At 43.1% G+C, this 16,493-nt stretch overlaps 1 protein-coding gene across 1 annotated transcript; it reads left to right on the forward strand.

The window, feature by feature from the left end:
• Window positions 1-123: 123 nt before the first annotated feature.
• Window positions 124-15,860, forward strand: carhsp1 (calcium regulated heat stable protein 1). Its single transcript, XM_023821704.2, has 4 exons — window positions 124-346; window positions 12,525-12,732; window positions 14,026-14,148; window positions 15,481-15,860. Exons 2-4 carry the CDS (start codon window positions 12,542-12,544, stop codon window positions 15,641-15,643), a joined length of 477 nt encoding a protein of 158 aa, XP_023677472.2. The 5' UTR covers window positions 124-346; window positions 12,525-12,541; the 3' UTR covers window positions 15,644-15,860.
• Window positions 15,861-16,493: the final 633 nt, after the last annotated feature.

The following is a 16,493-nucleotide window of genomic DNA, read 5'->3' on the forward strand; positions in this document are numbered from 1 at the left end:
GTTTCTTCGAATTGTTTTTAGTCGGAATACCGTAATTGCATGTGACGAAGTCGCATTTCCTTTGCTATTCGGAGAAATACGGTGGTATTTACTTTGTGACGTCAGTCTTGAACGAACGGTGCCGCGACGCCCCTTGAAACACGCCCGCGCTCCTGGCTTCGAGAATCGGTAGTTGTGAGTAGTGTGGTTGTTTGTCTTGCTTCCGAAGAGGAAAAACATCGGCCTCTTGAAGTACTGTTTCCATCTAAGGCTAAATCTTGAAATACTTATTTTTTACTAGATAACCTAGATTATAACCGGAAAAAACATTTTCCATCACTTACAACTACAGAGTCGCTATAATAAGGTAGGTGACCTTAACGCTTAACTGTCCATGTGTAAATAACAAATGTTTCATCACGGAATTGTCGTATCATGAAGATAAAATTGTGACTAAGAAATTTTGAATGTATGTAAGTAATGCTTAATAAATCTGTAAGTGTTTTCTGGCTTAAGTTTGGGAAAGCTACTTTCGTTTGCGATGTTCTTTAAAACAACTGGATGACTACAAAGAAAGCGAAGCGGATTTCGAAATTTCAACAGGAAAATGTTTGTTCGACGCAATCATATCTTTACATGCATAATGAAAATAAGCCAAATGATTTGAAATAATGCCAAGGTGCCCTTTTATTCGTCCAGGCCAGTGGTTAGGAAGTGGTCTGATCAAGTCGGGAAATATTGTGATCTTTCTGGTGTGTTGCCAAACAGTGCACAAGACATTATTTAGTTACTCGTCAGATGTAGCCTATATACACAATTTCCTATAAAGCATAATGATGTCCCCATGTGCTCCGTGTACTCAATTTATAAAGCACGCCACGAGTTATTAAAGTGAGAATAACTTGAAAATATTTATTATATTTGTTAAGCAGTATTGGCTGTGTTTGTTATTGTGGGTTTTCTGCTGATCTCGGTACAACGACGGTGCACCTCTGTCGTTGCCTGCAACAGATCGTGACGGCTTCCAGGACGGAAAAAAGACACGCAATCCGTTGTTGCTTTTTCAGCCTGGGAAACCAGCGCCAGGAACCGTACCAAGCATAAGAATAACTGATGGCTATCTGCAGCTTCATAGGGAAAATCCCCAGTACAATTAACATAGTTAATCGGTTTAGCAAGCAGACCAAGCGGTAGTATTACACTGTCGTGTATTTCATCCGATGTGACTAAATTGATACGATTGTATGTGTTAAAACTATTAGAGAAACTCACAATAATGAGTAACTCTTGAAGATAATGATGTTCGATTGAGACGGACTTCTATGTATGACTTTTTATTGGCATTTAGACATCAGTTCCTTGAAAGGTTCCCTTTCTTTCACTTTGGGGATGTGGGTGTGTTTGGTCTTGATTTTGCAGCAGCTCTCCCAAGATTGCTTTGTTTTCATAGCGTCATTCACACATTTGTTCGGATGAAAGCCAAGTAGATAAGATCGAGTCCGGAGCCACAGAAAGATATGCCGGAAACTTGCGATTTTTATGACTTTCTCAAGCCTGTGTTTCCCAGATCTACTAGGATGTTTCCTGCAGAACTACTGTTCTGGTTGTTAAAGAGCGATGGATACATGTTTACTGAATAAATGTGACAGCTGTTAACATGGTACATTAACATAGTTCGAAGTACCACGTTACCAGACCCAAGAAGGGTAGTATCACAGTATTGCTAGGTGAAATATTCAAGATGTGTAATTGGGCAATTGTCAGTAATCCACAAAAGTAATATGTTTTACCGTTAGTTTTATGTCATCCTCTCTCAGTACGGGCTGCCCGTCAGAGCCACAATGGATGGATCCAAATTCCCCAGTGCATGCACTGATGTTTCAGAGTACTTGTGGCGGCTGTTTGGGTGGCTGAGAGTACTCTCCCTAATGCCTGTTTAACTTTCTTCATCCAGATTAGTGGAATGGCCTTTTAGTTGATTTATATGCCGCTCCAGGTCCTCCTTTTCCAGGAACAAGTGCACCAAGAAAACCACTTTAGTAAAGATGAATGGTGTTTATGGACAGGGGCCCGGAGAGACGGACTTCTGTCATCCAAGTTAAGGTGTCTGATTTCCAGCATTATCCTCCATCTAGATGGACTTTAACACAATGGGTTGTAAGTGTTAAAGCGCATTAAAACACTTCCTTTGTACCCATAGATGTTTTCCAGACCATAAGTTCTTAGTCCAGTAGGGAACCAGAAATCATTCCTTTTTTTGTCATCCTGAGCTGCAGTGCAAGACTTATGTTCTGATTTTGAAAGATGAAATGAGATGCTTAAACCACCAGAAGATGGTGGTTAGTCAATGGACTCTTCACATACTGGTGGAATCATCATGAATCAGCTGAATCAGATATTAGTTTCTACAGGCTGGGTGGGGTACCAGCATTCGACTGTGCCTTGTGATTGTGCCCTGCATTCATAAATCCTTTGTAGTTTCTGTAACTGATTAAACCCATGTATTGAAGTGTCTCGAAAGACTTGAATTGGCTTTATTTTGTTTTGCATGCAACTAGGTAAATTCCTTTTCATTTTGATTTTGGAAGGTTCCCTAAAAAGCCATGGCTGACATTCTGTCATTCTGGATTTTTGGATTCTCTACTGGTCAGTGTGTGTGTGGCACATCTCTAGCATTGGAGCTACTCGCAATTAGGCTGAAATGCTTGCAAATTTCAAACGAATAGCAACAAGCGTTTACTGGAGGTGTAACGCTTAAAGGGGCTTTGAATGTACCGCGCTTACCTGTCTAATGAAGCGTTTGCCTTGTCTCAGGGCAAACAAAACCAAGGAAGAGCTCTTATTTAAAATATAGAATACGGGCAGGATTTCTTGTTAAGCTAGAAACTTGTTGGATTTAAGTTACCCCAGTTTAAATTGACTTTATCTTTGTCTGACCTTCAACTAATTAATCTACTTAAAATCTAGGTGTGATGTCATTAATTAAGTAACGCAGAGAAAGGAAAATGCTGAGGGGCGATTTGGGTTTTATCAGGCGCGGACTTCTCAGCTGAGCTTCCTGAGGTCATGGGCGCTGCTCGCTGGCTAGTCTTTGGTTCTCCTGAGAAATCCGCTTTTCAGTTTCTGCATGTCATTTAATTTGTCTCTGTGAGGTCACCTTAAACTGGAACCTTGCAGTACGTCTCATCAGGAGAGAGGCTTTAGCTGAAAGTGTTTTGACCTGGTTTTTTTTTTTTTTTGTAACAATGCTACTTGGAGTTGTATTCTGTTTCTAACATGTCTCTGTAGATTTGCCTCATTTTTAGGTTCATTTTTGGTACTATTCCAATTTCACAGTGTATCTGATTTGGACGGGCAAAATCAAAGACCTGCTAACTTGGCTGAGGACCCTTCATCTGCCGAGAATCGATAGGCACAGCCAGAGATCTTTCAGGCTGACCCTGGCAGCTGTTTTATTATCGAGCAGATCTTTTTATTAACAGGGTTTTTCAGCTTAACTCTGAGGCTTAGTAGTACCTGTAGTTAATTGCATGTTCATAGTGGCTCAGTGTTTATGAACAGATTCCCAGAACCAGAGTCAAGTGACATAGCGTGGCGTCTGCTCGAATGCCTGTACTTGGTGGACATGGGATCGTAAATATCTGAACGAAGGTCACCTTATCGTTTGGTTTTACTTCTTGGCATGATGGAGGTGACCACGGCTGATGGGACATGTTCTAAGCAAGCATTTAACATGTGGTATGTTAATGTAAAATATCGTCGTCTGGAAAGTTTTGTTTTGTATTTTGATATGTAGTATATGGTGTTCAGAGGAGACTGACACCGCATTAAATTGCGACTTGAATTTCATGCACGTCCCTGAATAGGGTTTGCCCGTTCATAAATATTCGACCACAACATTTCAAACATCCATCCATCCATCCATCACCTAACCTCTTATCTTGGTCAGTGGGGGCCTGGAACCTATCCCAGGCTGCGTAGTGTACAGGCCCGGGGAGGCCTACACCTTGGACGGAACACCACCGCTTTCAAAACATGTCCGAAGAAATGAAAACAAACTAAAATAACAGCAGTTAATATTCTCAGAAATCTCATTAAACTTGTTTGCCTTGTACCTAAACAAAGACAAAGGAGCAAGACTATCTTTTTCTGGCCTTTGGGTGGTGCCGTGATGATTGTTCTTCCCGATAGGCACGGATTCAGCTCCCTTCTACACGGCGAGCTAACCGTTATCCTGAAATCCAGCTAAAAGGTCCCTATTTTCCATAGAATGGCCCAAGAATTTTTTGCCCTTGCTCCTTTAGAACAGGAACTGAGGAGCCGAGGTCAGCATTCCTACAACCCTGGAGTACGAACACTACTTGTGACAATAATAATCCCAGTGGGGTAATTCTTATATATTTTAGCCTTATTTTAAATGCTTACCACAATTTTAAACTCAAACCTTTTACTGAAGTCGCCTAGGGTAAGTGATCACTGTAACAAAAAACATGCTTGTAAAGTCTTTGACCATATTTGTAATATACTGTGTATAGTTACCTACAACAAGTTAACCCTTATCCGTCACCTCACTGCTTCTTGCTAACTTGCCGTAAATTCCCCTAACTATATTTTACAGTGTTTACATGGAAGGACATCACTTGTAACATTAAGACTGGGCAACTATGGTGCAGTTTGGTACTTATGAAGTTTACATTGATCTTCTAAAACATTTCACTTTATCTGTGTGGGGTTTTAATGCTTTCTGTGTTAGTTTAATTTTAGGAGTCGCCTTTACGTTTAACCGAAAGCAAAATGACGTGACCTTCTTTATGCTTTAATCGAAGTGCGCAAAGCTTTAATCTCGAACCCGTGCCGAGTCGCGAGAGTCAGCAGCTGATCGCTTGCTCCTGAGGATTAAAAGATTAAACCATCCTGACATTTAGCTCTGGTAATTGTTGACACATTCTTGATAAAGGTTAGTAACGGGTAATATCAGGTTGTTGAGATATCATGGCTTTGTTGCTATAAGAGAAATTTTCCCATCATTGCATTTATTTATAAAGGTTTGATGTCATTCTTAGTGAAAATACCCACATAGGTTGAAGGTTGATTCCTTTGGAAAAAGATCAACATTTCTTTGTGGAAGAACCATCTGAAGGTTCATGTTTCGGATGCAATTCCAAAGCAGAGTCCCTTCTGACACAGGAATACGGTACTCTTAAAGGCTTGTGCTTGTGAAATTTGCTCAGGTAAAAAAAAAAAAAAACAAAAAAACAATTTTGTGGTTTTGACCCTTCTTTGATGGTATGATAGCAACCCACCTGACCGGCAAGCAAACAAGATGTTTTTCAGCCACATTTGGTGTGTATGTGTGTGTGTGTGTGTGGCGGGGGGGGGGGGGGGGGTGTTAACTGTCATTTGTTTTGATAAGTGGTAATTTGTTTTGTTTCCTAAGTGTTGGATGCAAAAAAATGAAACGTTTGTAAGCAGATACGCATGAACACTTTAAGCTGTTGTTTTAGGAAAAGGGTAAAATATTCCATGTTTGTTTGTGAAATTCCGGGGCCATTTGGGATAATGAACTTTACTCATGAGTCAGCAGGTAGCTTGCAGTTACCTGTCGATCTGTTACCAGTTTATTCATCTGTTCAGGTCCAGAACACGCTAAACAAATCGTGCACTTCGCGTTCATGGCTGTTTCCTGGAAGTCAGCTGATCTTAGCCCGCGACAGAAAGTGGATGAAATCGCCACATGGATAGATAATGCTTTGTGTAATAATCCCCCGGGTGCCTGATACACAAAGCTGCCTTTGTCCTGGTAACCTTGCTACCCAGAATGCCACAGAGGAATGGCAATTGCGGCCATTGCTGACTGCTTGGGCTGCAGCTTATCAGAGCCTGTTGGTGTGTGTTTACGTGTTTTAATGTGTAGGCCTAGCGCTGGCACAGTCATGAAATTTTAGCTCACATTTAATTGTCATACAAATAATTGCAATTATCGATTGTCTTTTTATGTTCATTTTATAACACTATCAGGCTAGATTTACCCTAATCATAGTTTAATAATATGTATACTGTATACCTTATGAAGAATTGAGTATTGAAAACAAAACTGAATTAGCTTTGTAAACAAGATTTGTACTGGCCATGCAGACATGACAGTTAAACGTTAAGCCTCGAGATAAACAGTTACTCTTGTTACTTCCCGATTTTTACCTCGCACGTCTGCACCCGCGGATCCCTTCATCCTGCCATTTTACTGCAAATCATATCGTCTACATTTACAGCAAACTAAGCTGGATAACTTATTGAAATGAAGGTAGTCTGGGGCAAATATAAGGTGAACCAAGATAAAATCTATTTAAACTGGCGTATCTTAAATCTTACAAGTTATCCAGCTAAGCAAGAAATCTGGCTTAGGTACAAATAGGGCAGCTGATGCTGTCATTAAATGAGCGCTAGTCAAACCTTACACGGTAGAAAACTATGTAGTGATAGTGATAGAAATACGACAGTTCTGTATCATCCAGCCAGTTTTTTATACTGATGAATGGAGACGATTCTAGCGATTATTCAAAAAATAATCGTGGTCTGCTGAAATAATCGCGATTATGTAATAATTGTGACAGGCCTATTTAGCTCCATTCAGGAGCTGCCGATGCCAAAGGGGGGCATCCTACACCTGCCCGGTGCCTCTCTGTGTCCCTGTCAGCCTTATTGAGTCTTAATGTGCCTTTACATTTTAAGCTTTGTTAAAACGGGTTGGCACGCCGTGTCTGTGATCGGAAGGTCATCAGTTCAAATCCCAGGGATGGCAGTGATTTCACTGTTGGGCCCCTGAGCAGCGGCCTTGATTTTAGTTGCCCCAGGGACTGTCTGTCCTTGCTTACTCAAAATAGCATAAAAAATGTATGGCGCTTTGGGGGGAAAAAAGCATCTGTTAAATAAAAATAAATCACAACTAGAGACGTGTTGTGGGACCACCATAGATGGGATGCCAGTCCATGACAGGAAACATGCACAAACTCAGCTTAACTCACACAGTCATACGTTTCTGGCAGTTTCTTATGTATGATTCCTGTTTATTACTGTCTAAATGTGTATATTGTGGTACTGTAAACCTGCAATTTCCATTGTAATTAATAAAGTATCTCTATCTTATGTATTTATAGTATCTGTCTAATCTGTTTAATCTGATTCGTTTTGTCTAAATGTTTTTACTTTATATTTCAGGAATGTAATGCGTCAGAATCTTAGACAATCCCATCCTGCCAGCTTCAGGTCCTGTGTGTCAGCTGTCAGGCAGCCAGAGGTGGATAGTTCAGGTCCAGAAAGTAAAAATCCAGACCAAGATTTTGTTTCAACCAACCAGTTGAGCGTAAAGAGTCACAGAGTACTCAGCGGGTTGGTTGAAACAAAATCTTGGTCTGGATTTTTACTTTCTGGACCTGAACTATCCACCTCTGCAGGTTGGGCAGTGCGGGGCGCTGATGCTCTGACCTTGCCCTGTTCAGCAGATGGACTTTCACCGTGTTTATTCAGCCACGGTATTTATCTCTGCCTGCTTTGAAATGATCTGTTCATTCCTGGTCATGGTCACACCTCGCCTGGTACCTCGACAGGAAATTTCACTTAAGCTCAGCATGTCCTTTTCCTTCCATTGTGTCTTTTTAAAGCCCGACGTGGCAGAATGTTCCGGTCGCTCTGTGACCTGTTGCGGACACTCATTCCTGCTCCTGAGATAACTCTTCATTAGTCTATTGTGTTTTTTTTTTTTTATCTTCGTGTCCTTTTTACATGCCCATTTTCCCTCCCTCGTTTCAGGTTATCATAAATTACCTCCCAATAATTTTATCCAAATAGGTAATTTTAACACTTAAAGCACCTCTGGGTTTATATTCTGAAACTGTTAAAAATGATACTTTAATGTAATAACTGAATTGTCCAAAAACACAGGAGCCTAGTTGTTCGGCATGCTGTGTCGCTGTATTTATATCTCATCTGTTGTAATGGACTTCGAGATTTGAATCAGTTTGAATCCTGTATATCCATTCCTTTTGGCGTTAATGTGACATTATATAGCAGTAAAGGAGTTCTGAATGTGAACGTGCTCTTGCGGCCAGTGCCTGGGACAGGCCTGCACATACAGGGTAAAGTGAACGGCAAAAAAAATCTGATTGAATTTGTGCATTGTCATTGCATTTTGAGGCTTTGTTGTTTCCCTGTAAGGGGCTTTATTCGATTACCATGGACTCTGAGCCCAGACTGATGTCCGGAAGTACGCGGAGTACTGTGAATGCGACAGAAAGGCCGTCCTGTGAATCATCTCTGCCCTCGCGGCCGTGGCTCTAAACACCATACCCCCCCCCGAGCCCCCCCACCTCTGCCTTTCAATGGAACACAGATCTTTTGATCTTTTGTCGACCGGTGAGAAGCTTCTGCCTTCCACTTCCTTTCTAGAACACTCTGATTCATCTCAGCCAGATGTTAATGCCCATATGCGGACATTGTAGGGGGGGGGGGGGGTGTTCACTCATCATTGTGCCTTTTGAGAATGGACTGTTTGAACTGCGTAATGAGACTTTGCCATCCTGGCTGGTAACCCGGCCTGATGATTACAGGCCCGTCGCTGTGGATGATGCAGCCAAACCGGGCAAAAATTACACGTCAACTTTACCCATATAATCACACACACAGACCTAATGTCTTCGCTGTCTGAGTGTAAGGAAACAATATTTAATGGCGGAAAATGCGCTAGAGGAGAAGCACACAGAAATGAGCAATGATTAGCCTTGTGTTTGCATTTTGCAAACCTCCAGTATAAAATAACGTTAATGTTCAGTAATGTTTCAATGAGGGCGGCTTTTAACTGAATGCACTGTACTGCTGTTCAGTGCTGCATTTAAATATATAATAAAAAAAATACAATATCTTTCTGCGCCCTTGGTGACATGCCTGCGGGCTGCTAGTTTGGAAATCCTGAATGTGCCTGTAACTCTGTGTCGTAAGAGATGGCGTGAAAATCGAAAGGGTTTCACGCTCTTCGGGGAATCGCGACCCATTTGGCAAACGTAACCGAGAGCTCCGGACAGCAGGCGGCCTCTTATGCAGGGATCGCGTTACAGCCGGCAAGTGGCTCCGAGCGACTATGCTCCCGCCGTTTGGCTTCGCCACGTCGCGCTATTTCGTGCTGAGACGTCGCTTGTCCTCTGGGACCACAGTTGTTTGCTTTTTAAGCCGTAATCGGGCCATTAGTATCCTGAAGCACAGCGTCGTGAATGTGGACAGAAGGTAAGAGCTGCGAGATCAGTCCGCTAACGCTGGGTCTCTGATTAAAGGCCACAGAAGCGGTTAGACCTCACAATGTGAATATCCTGCAGGTGTTTGAGACAAACATGTTGAATAAGATCAGCTGGGTCACATGGCCATTGATCCTCTCCGCCTGGGCTGTCTTTGTCATGTCTATCAGTTTTGTTGAATTTGATCATTTTAGTAGTTTTTTTTTAAAGTAGTTAGTCATTTTAATAGTTTTTTCCAGTTTTTTTCTTTTTTCAGGTTAATGGTGGTGCTTTGAAGTGCATAACACATTATTTCTTTGATCGCATTTAACCGTGTAAATTTTGATCCCCCGATGGGAGATATGAGCAAGTTGTCACCATTCCCCCCCCCCCCCCCCCAACATTATGACAGCATAAGCGCGCCCTGTCCACAACAAAGTGAAACTGAAAGTTAGCGCCCCCCCCCCCCCCCTCAGATTTTGCCAGTCTTCGGGGGCCCACGGACACCCCATGCTGCTGCTGTGTGAGCTGGCAGGGAGCGAAAATGTGGACCGTCTGGCAGGGAGCCCAATGGGAGCGAAAACAGGAATTGGCTGTGGGTCTCTGAGGACCGGATTGACTGGCCCTGCATCCACAACACACTTGCCCTTATTAGAGCTGGTATTGTACTGATTTCACGTTTGCATCCAGCTTGCTGTATGTCCATGTTTAATCTCATCTCTTTGGAACACAGTTTAATCTCATGGGAGCATATATTTCCTCAGTTTGGTACTCTTATCCTAGGCCACATTGTTGACCAAAAAAAAAAACGTCGCCATTTGAATTTATATCAGCAAATGCTTAAGAGTCAATGACTGGATCATTATTACAGCTCAGCTACGTTATGCAGCAATAAAATGAAGTCAGCCGAGTACCTAAATCTACTGAATGGCCAGGTTACACCTCCATCCATCATCAATGGATTTTTTCTTCCCTGTTGGCATGGGCATATTCCAGGACAAGAATGCCAAGATTCATTGGGTTCGAATTGTCAAAGAGTGGTTCAGGGAGCATGAGGAATCATTTTCACGCGTGACTTGGTCACCACAGAGTTGTGACCTTAACCTCATTGAAGGTCTCTGGGATGTGATGAAGGAGGCTTTACGGTGTGGTTCAACTCACTTGTCAATACAGGATCTCGGTGAGAAATTAATATGGATTAAAATAAAGGATGAGATGTTGCTTAAGCCTGTGGAAACAATGCCATGACAAATGTGCACCATAATCAAAGCTAAAGGCAGTCCAACGACAAATTCAAATGGCGCCTTTTATTTTGGCCGGGCAGTGTAGGTTGATAGACTGTTAAACTAAAAAAAAAAAAAAAACTTTTTAAAAAATTTTTTACTTGTATTTCATTTCTGCTAGTTCTGAACTGGTTGTTTCAGTTTAGTTTCTCTGTTTCACTTATGCTTTTTGTATTGTTTTAATTTTGATTAACTCAATGCTCTTTTTTATTTTCAGTATTGGTTAACCTGGATGTGAACATTAGGGGGGGGAATTGGCAGTGACCTCCCAATTCAGTGTTCTATCGATATTCGTTTGCCGAATTGATATGTATCACGATATGAAGTAGTCTTTGCTGAAGAGCATTTTAGGTCTACATCTAAAGAAAAGATGAGCTGTAACAGTGCATGTTTGTTGTGTGCCCCCCCCCCCAGTGAACATTACATGCTGTGTTTAATTCCGCTGTTGGGTTCCCTTTTTGGATCCTGTGTTGTGCAATATTTTTCATTTAGTAATTCTCTGTGCAATATAATATTCATATTATTGTTAATTCATTGTCCTGACAATACCTCATTGTTACCTTATTAGCTGTATTACCTTATCTTGTTCAACGTTGCTACTTTCTATACACTTTCAAGAAGTTTTTGTACGTAGTACTTTTTGCATGCACTGTATACGTGTCGTTTTTCTTTGTATCGGAAGGGGTAGCTGCTTTGTACTTTCATTGTACATGACAATAAAAGGCTTCTAATTCTTTCAGGAGAATGGTGATACTTTAAGCTGGGTTTCATGAATTTTTATTCATAAGATCCATCCTCTGACCTTTCGGCTTTCATTTCCATCACTGCTCAATTGCTAAAAATGAACAGCAGTGTAACCAGTAATACTCCAGTGATCCTGCTCTGCTTTTCCTTCTGTGACTCATATTTCAGTCTTGGGCACTTTACAGCTCTGGGGAAGACAATATAAGGGTTAAGAAAGGGAGTTTGTTACTGTCATGGTTTTCAATATAGTAAGAAATGGCTCAGCAGGTTAAGACTCTGCCTGTGATCGGAAGGTTGCTAGTTGAAATCCCAGTGATTTTACAACTGGGCCCCCTGACTAAGAACCTTCTGTTAAATAATTGAAATGTAAAATATAAAAGAGTGGGAACCTGATTCGGGGCAGGAATGTCCAGCAGTAGTCCTGATTGGGTTGGGTTGAAGTCAACTGAGCAGCTGCTGTTTGTGTAAACAGGTTCTCATTTCTCTCAGAGCTCAGTGGCTGGGAGGTTCCCTAATTCCTCTGAGAGTCGGGACCAAATGAATGTCCAGGATCGTGCTTTAAGTATCTCCTTCCTTGACGTGTAACTGAGAAGGACTCTAGCAGGCAGTAGTGTCATCAGGAAGAGCTGATTTGGTGCCGACCTACTGTAGGGGTTCGCAAGTTAATGACAGGAACTCCGGCTGCCTGCAGTGGGGGGGGGTCTCTGGCATTTCATGCAAACAGCCATAAAATTCAATTAAGGAGTCCTGCTTGGTGCATAGGTGGGAGGGATGGGGCTTATTCATTATCCCTTAACATTAATGCCGATCAGCTGCTCACAGAAGTCCTAAGTACTTTGTACAATTACTTGTTTATATCACGTTGATTCAGTAAAGAACTTTGATGCTACTACACCGAGACAACCGCTTGGTCTCGAATCAACAACCCTTGTGTTTTATAAGTTTGGGCTGTTCTGCTGAATATGATTTATTGACAGCTCTACTGCTCTCAGCTCTATGAATGTGGCCCGTATTGGTTATCTTTTGGGATAGACTCTACATTTAGTGGACTCCACCTGTACTGGTTTAGCGTATGAAGCTATGGAAAAACTGCATAGCACTGGTGACCTGTGAACATTTACCAGCTATGCAACCCTGAGGTATTAAAGAAACCAGTCTTTGCTTGTACATTTTCAGCATAGTACGGGATATTGTACTGTGCCTGACTCCTTATTGACCGATGCTAATGGAGAACATGCCTCCTCCCTCCCCTCCCTAGGGCCTGCCACGGTAGTCATGTCCTCAGAGGCATCGTCCCCGGTGGCCCCCCCCGCCACATCGCCCACCTCCCCAGCCTCGCCGACATCCCCCGGCTCCCTGGACCTGCCCTCATGCCGGCAACGGGGGCGTGACCGCTCCCCCTCCCCCATGCGGGACTACCTTATCCCCAGCCCGCTCCCCACACGTCGCACACGTACCTGCTCGGCGTGAGTATCCTCGCTATCCCGACCAATCATAACTGTTGTTAGTGGGTTTAAGCCAATGGAAGCCAAGAGCCAGGAGGATGTGGGCAGAATCAGATGGTAATTGACAGCACATGATAGCCCAAACCTCTCCTTTGGATGTGGTTGAACTCTCATCCTCGGCCTAAAGTGCTTATAAAAGATATAGGGCTGTGAAAGTTAACACATCAGTCTATTAGCATATCCAAGTCATAATGTCAACTGTTAATACGTTAATTTTGACATCCTAATGGGAGACTAGTATAAGCAAAGAATCTTAATAGGGCCATCACACGATTAATTTTTAATCACAATTAATTGCACACCTTTGCGATTAATCATACAATTAATCGCCTACCTTGGGGACTAATGGCATACAGAATCATGTTACAATACAATCAAAAAAGATTTTACAGTCTGCATGCTCAGTATAGAAATTGAATTCTATAAAAAAAAAAAATCTTTACTCATACTATTCTCCCCTTGGGGCAGTAAAATTAGTAGACAATCAAATAACAAAGCTTTGAGATTAACGCTCATATGTTAATGAGTTAACTTTGACAGCCCTAAAATGATGGATGAAACATGTGCTCTTTTTCACCTGGGACATCCTCATCCTCTGGTTCCTGATGGCCAGCTTCTTTGTCTCCAGATATTTCCACGTTGGACTTTTTTCACTTTTTTTCACGTCTCTGGTGTCTGTGGGATTTGAAGCCTTAGGGGAGAGAGTATCTCACCTGCCGTCCTCGTGAGGGCCTCCCCTTTGTGTCTGTTTGGGGTCCCTCCTGGCGAGGAGGCTCAGCATGTACCGCTGTCATTTCCCTAGTAAAACACTCGTAATACCTATAATACTGATTAAAAAATATTGAAAAAAGGGAACTGTCGTGTATTAGGGTTTCAAATCCCCCAAGTGCTGTCTGTATGGAATTTGCATGCTCTTTCTCTAATGTGAGACCTTCCTGTAGACTCTTGCCCTTTTGCATATGATTGTGCATGTCCTGTAGTGAGTTAGCGCCCCAAGCAAGGGGTCCCCCAGGCTTTGCAGTGCTTCCAGGGTAGGGTCCAAGCAACCCCTGTACTTCTGATCAGGAAAGCAGTCAGAAGACCGAGAGATGCATGAATAAATCCTAACTCTAGTTGAATAGACCCCAAAACCAGATGAATATCATTTAGATAAGAGAAGCTTTAGCTGTGGATACGAGGGCTAAGCCCCCAGCAAGGTGCCGTCTGTCCCTGTGACACAACCGATCTGTGAGCTGTTGCCGCCTCGCCCTGCAGCACGGCGCGGGCCGCGGCGGGACCCATGTTCACCGGCGTGTGCAAGTGCTTCTCGCGCTCCAAAGGACACGGCTTCATCACGCCAGCCGACGGTGGCAGGGACATCTTCGTGCACATCTCAGAGTGAGTCCCCCTCTCCCCCAAATGCCTCTGGGTTCATGCGCATCCAGGGAGACAAGGAAACCGCTGGGAAAAACCGTCGATATATCGTTAATTACATTCCTTTATTTATTAACACACTTTTATCCAAAGCAACATACAACTAGGTGAGCAGCGTTAGACTGTCTCTGGGGCTTTAGGGGTTAAGGACTTTGCTCAAGAGCCCAATCGTAAAATCACCCTGCCAATCCTGGCATTTGAACCTCCAACCTAATTGCAGGCAGAGTCCCCAAAAGGGGTCTCGACCCAGATAGGACTCAAACTGACAATCCCTGGCTTAGGAGGCCAGTACCTTATCTATTAGGCTGGTAGGGCTGCCTTCATTTCCCTCGTATAATATTAACTGAGGGCCCTGGTTCTTGTGGTTCCAGTGTGAATCCTGTGGCTCACTGAGTGTGTTTTTCCGAGCTGTGTGTGCAGCGGTGGTGTTAACCACCTTTCAAACTGCATTTGTGTGGGACCTGGAGGTTTGGGGCCCCCTGTTGGCAACAAAGTCACCCCACTAAATATTTTAAAAACACATTTTATAATTATCACTGACGTTTTGTAGAAGCATGTCCTGCTAATCATCTAGCCTGCTATAATCCCCTGACTGTACTCAGTGTTTGTTTAGTTTTGGAAACTATCTGGGGGTTAGGGTTGTTGGGCCCCAAAAACAACACGTCCTCCCCTGTCTGTGACTATGGGGGGAGGCTGCGATAACAGCTATACAGTGAAGCACAGTGAGAAATGCCAATATTCATTATCGCTGCATCTTAGCTCTGAATTTCCAGTCTTGACCTGAGCTAAACCAGTGGAAATTTGAGCTTGCTGCCGCAGACCAGGGCAGCTGCTATTTCCTTGCGATGTGGGTGAAAGATCCGGCCATGTTACATTTTTCTGGATTTAATTACAGGCGTCGTTAGCCACTGTGACTCATGTTGGGCATCCAGGCCTCATTCACCACACACACACATTTAGTGTGTGTCATTCATGGACTGCATTTTAAATTGCCTTTTGTTTCCTTAAAGGAACCTTTATTAATTGCATGAGTATGAAGTTTGCCTTTTGTTTTGGGACTTTTTAATCCCAGTCATATTTGTACAGGATTGCTTTGAAGTTGATGTGCATGTATTGAGACCCTTTGATTCCATAATCTTTCGATCGCCATGGTGACCGACCGGGACAGCAGATGTGTCCTCAGAGGGAGATCTTAAGCACTTTGTTTAGCCTGGGGAGGGAGGCGGTCCACCGCATTAGCCGTCACGATCGTCTGTGGGACCCGTCGTCACCAATTCCGCGATGTCTCCCCCACAGCATCGAGGGCGAGTATGTGCCAGTAGAGGGTGATGAGGTCAGCTACAAGGTCTGCTCCATCCCACCCAAGCTCCAGAAGGTCCAGGCTGTGGAGGTCACCATCACTCACCTGGCCCCTGGCACCAAGCATGAGACGTGGTCCGGCATGGTGCTGAACTCGTAAGGGAGTCGACGGGCAGCCACACGCCGGCATTGAGTCATTTGTGGTGCCGGGCTGGTAGGGTCAGGTCAGGTGGTGAATATATCTTCAAGATGCCTTTTTTTGTATGGGGGGGGGGGTGTTGATAACAGGGACAAGAATATAAGAATATGTCTTACAAAGCATTCCTATCTAATAAAGTCTTCGCTTGAACTATTAAAAAAGCATATTATTGGAAGAACTTTATCTGTGTTGGCTGACTCGTCATTGCAGTCCTGGTGACAGTCTGTGTTTATGGGATGGACATGTTTGAAATGGTGACGGTGAAACTGGAGCAGCGGTGACACAGCAGTAGGAGCGGGAGCTGCAGTCACTGCGTTTTTTGCATTTGAGTACATGGGAGGAGCTATTTTTTTTTTTGCATTGCAGGAAACCAGTCGGGCATGTTGAAGGTCGGTGTCTAAGCAGATGCAGACATTGTTTTTGAGAAACAACTTATTTTTTGCGACGAATGTTTGGATCTAATTACAGTTGTTTTCCCTAAAGCCACAGTTGCAACAGTTCTCAGAAGCTGACTAATTTAAGCTCTGTTTTGAGTGGGAAAAATAATAGCAAAATTAGCCTTTGATGGGAATGTGGCCCAGCCAGCTGAAGTTTTTTTCTGTTAAAAATGTATCACTTGAGTTTGGGGGGGGGGTTGTGTTATGCTGATTGCTCAACCTTGACTGATGACAGGATGACGCTTTAGTGTGTCGTTACTCCTGCAGGCAGAGTATTGTGTTAGAGAATATGGAGGTTTAATGATGATTCAGTATGACTGTTTTTTAATTATCACCCTGCTGCCATCAAATATCTCCCCACCTTAGAAGTTTCT

This window comes from Paramormyrops kingsleyae, chromosome 22, assembly GCF_048594095.1.
Source record: "Paramormyrops kingsleyae isolate MSU_618 chromosome 22, PKINGS_0.4, whole genome shotgun sequence".
Taxonomy (NCBI): Eukaryota; Metazoa; Chordata; class Actinopteri; order Osteoglossiformes; family Mormyridae; genus Paramormyrops; species Paramormyrops kingsleyae.

Coding starts and splice junctions, on each gene's coding strand:
- carhsp1 (XM_023821704.2), top strand. CDS start 12,542: ATGTCCTCAGAGGCATCGTCCCCGGTGGCCCCCCCCGCCACATCGCCC. Junction 12,733..14,025: donor CGCACACGTACCTGCTCGGC/GTGAGTATCCTC, acceptor CTCGCCCTGCAG/CACGGCGCGGGCCGCGGCGG. Junction 14,149..15,480: donor ATCTTCGTGCACATCTCAGA/GTGAGTCCCCCT, acceptor TCTCCCCCACAG/CATCGAGGGCGAGTATGTGC.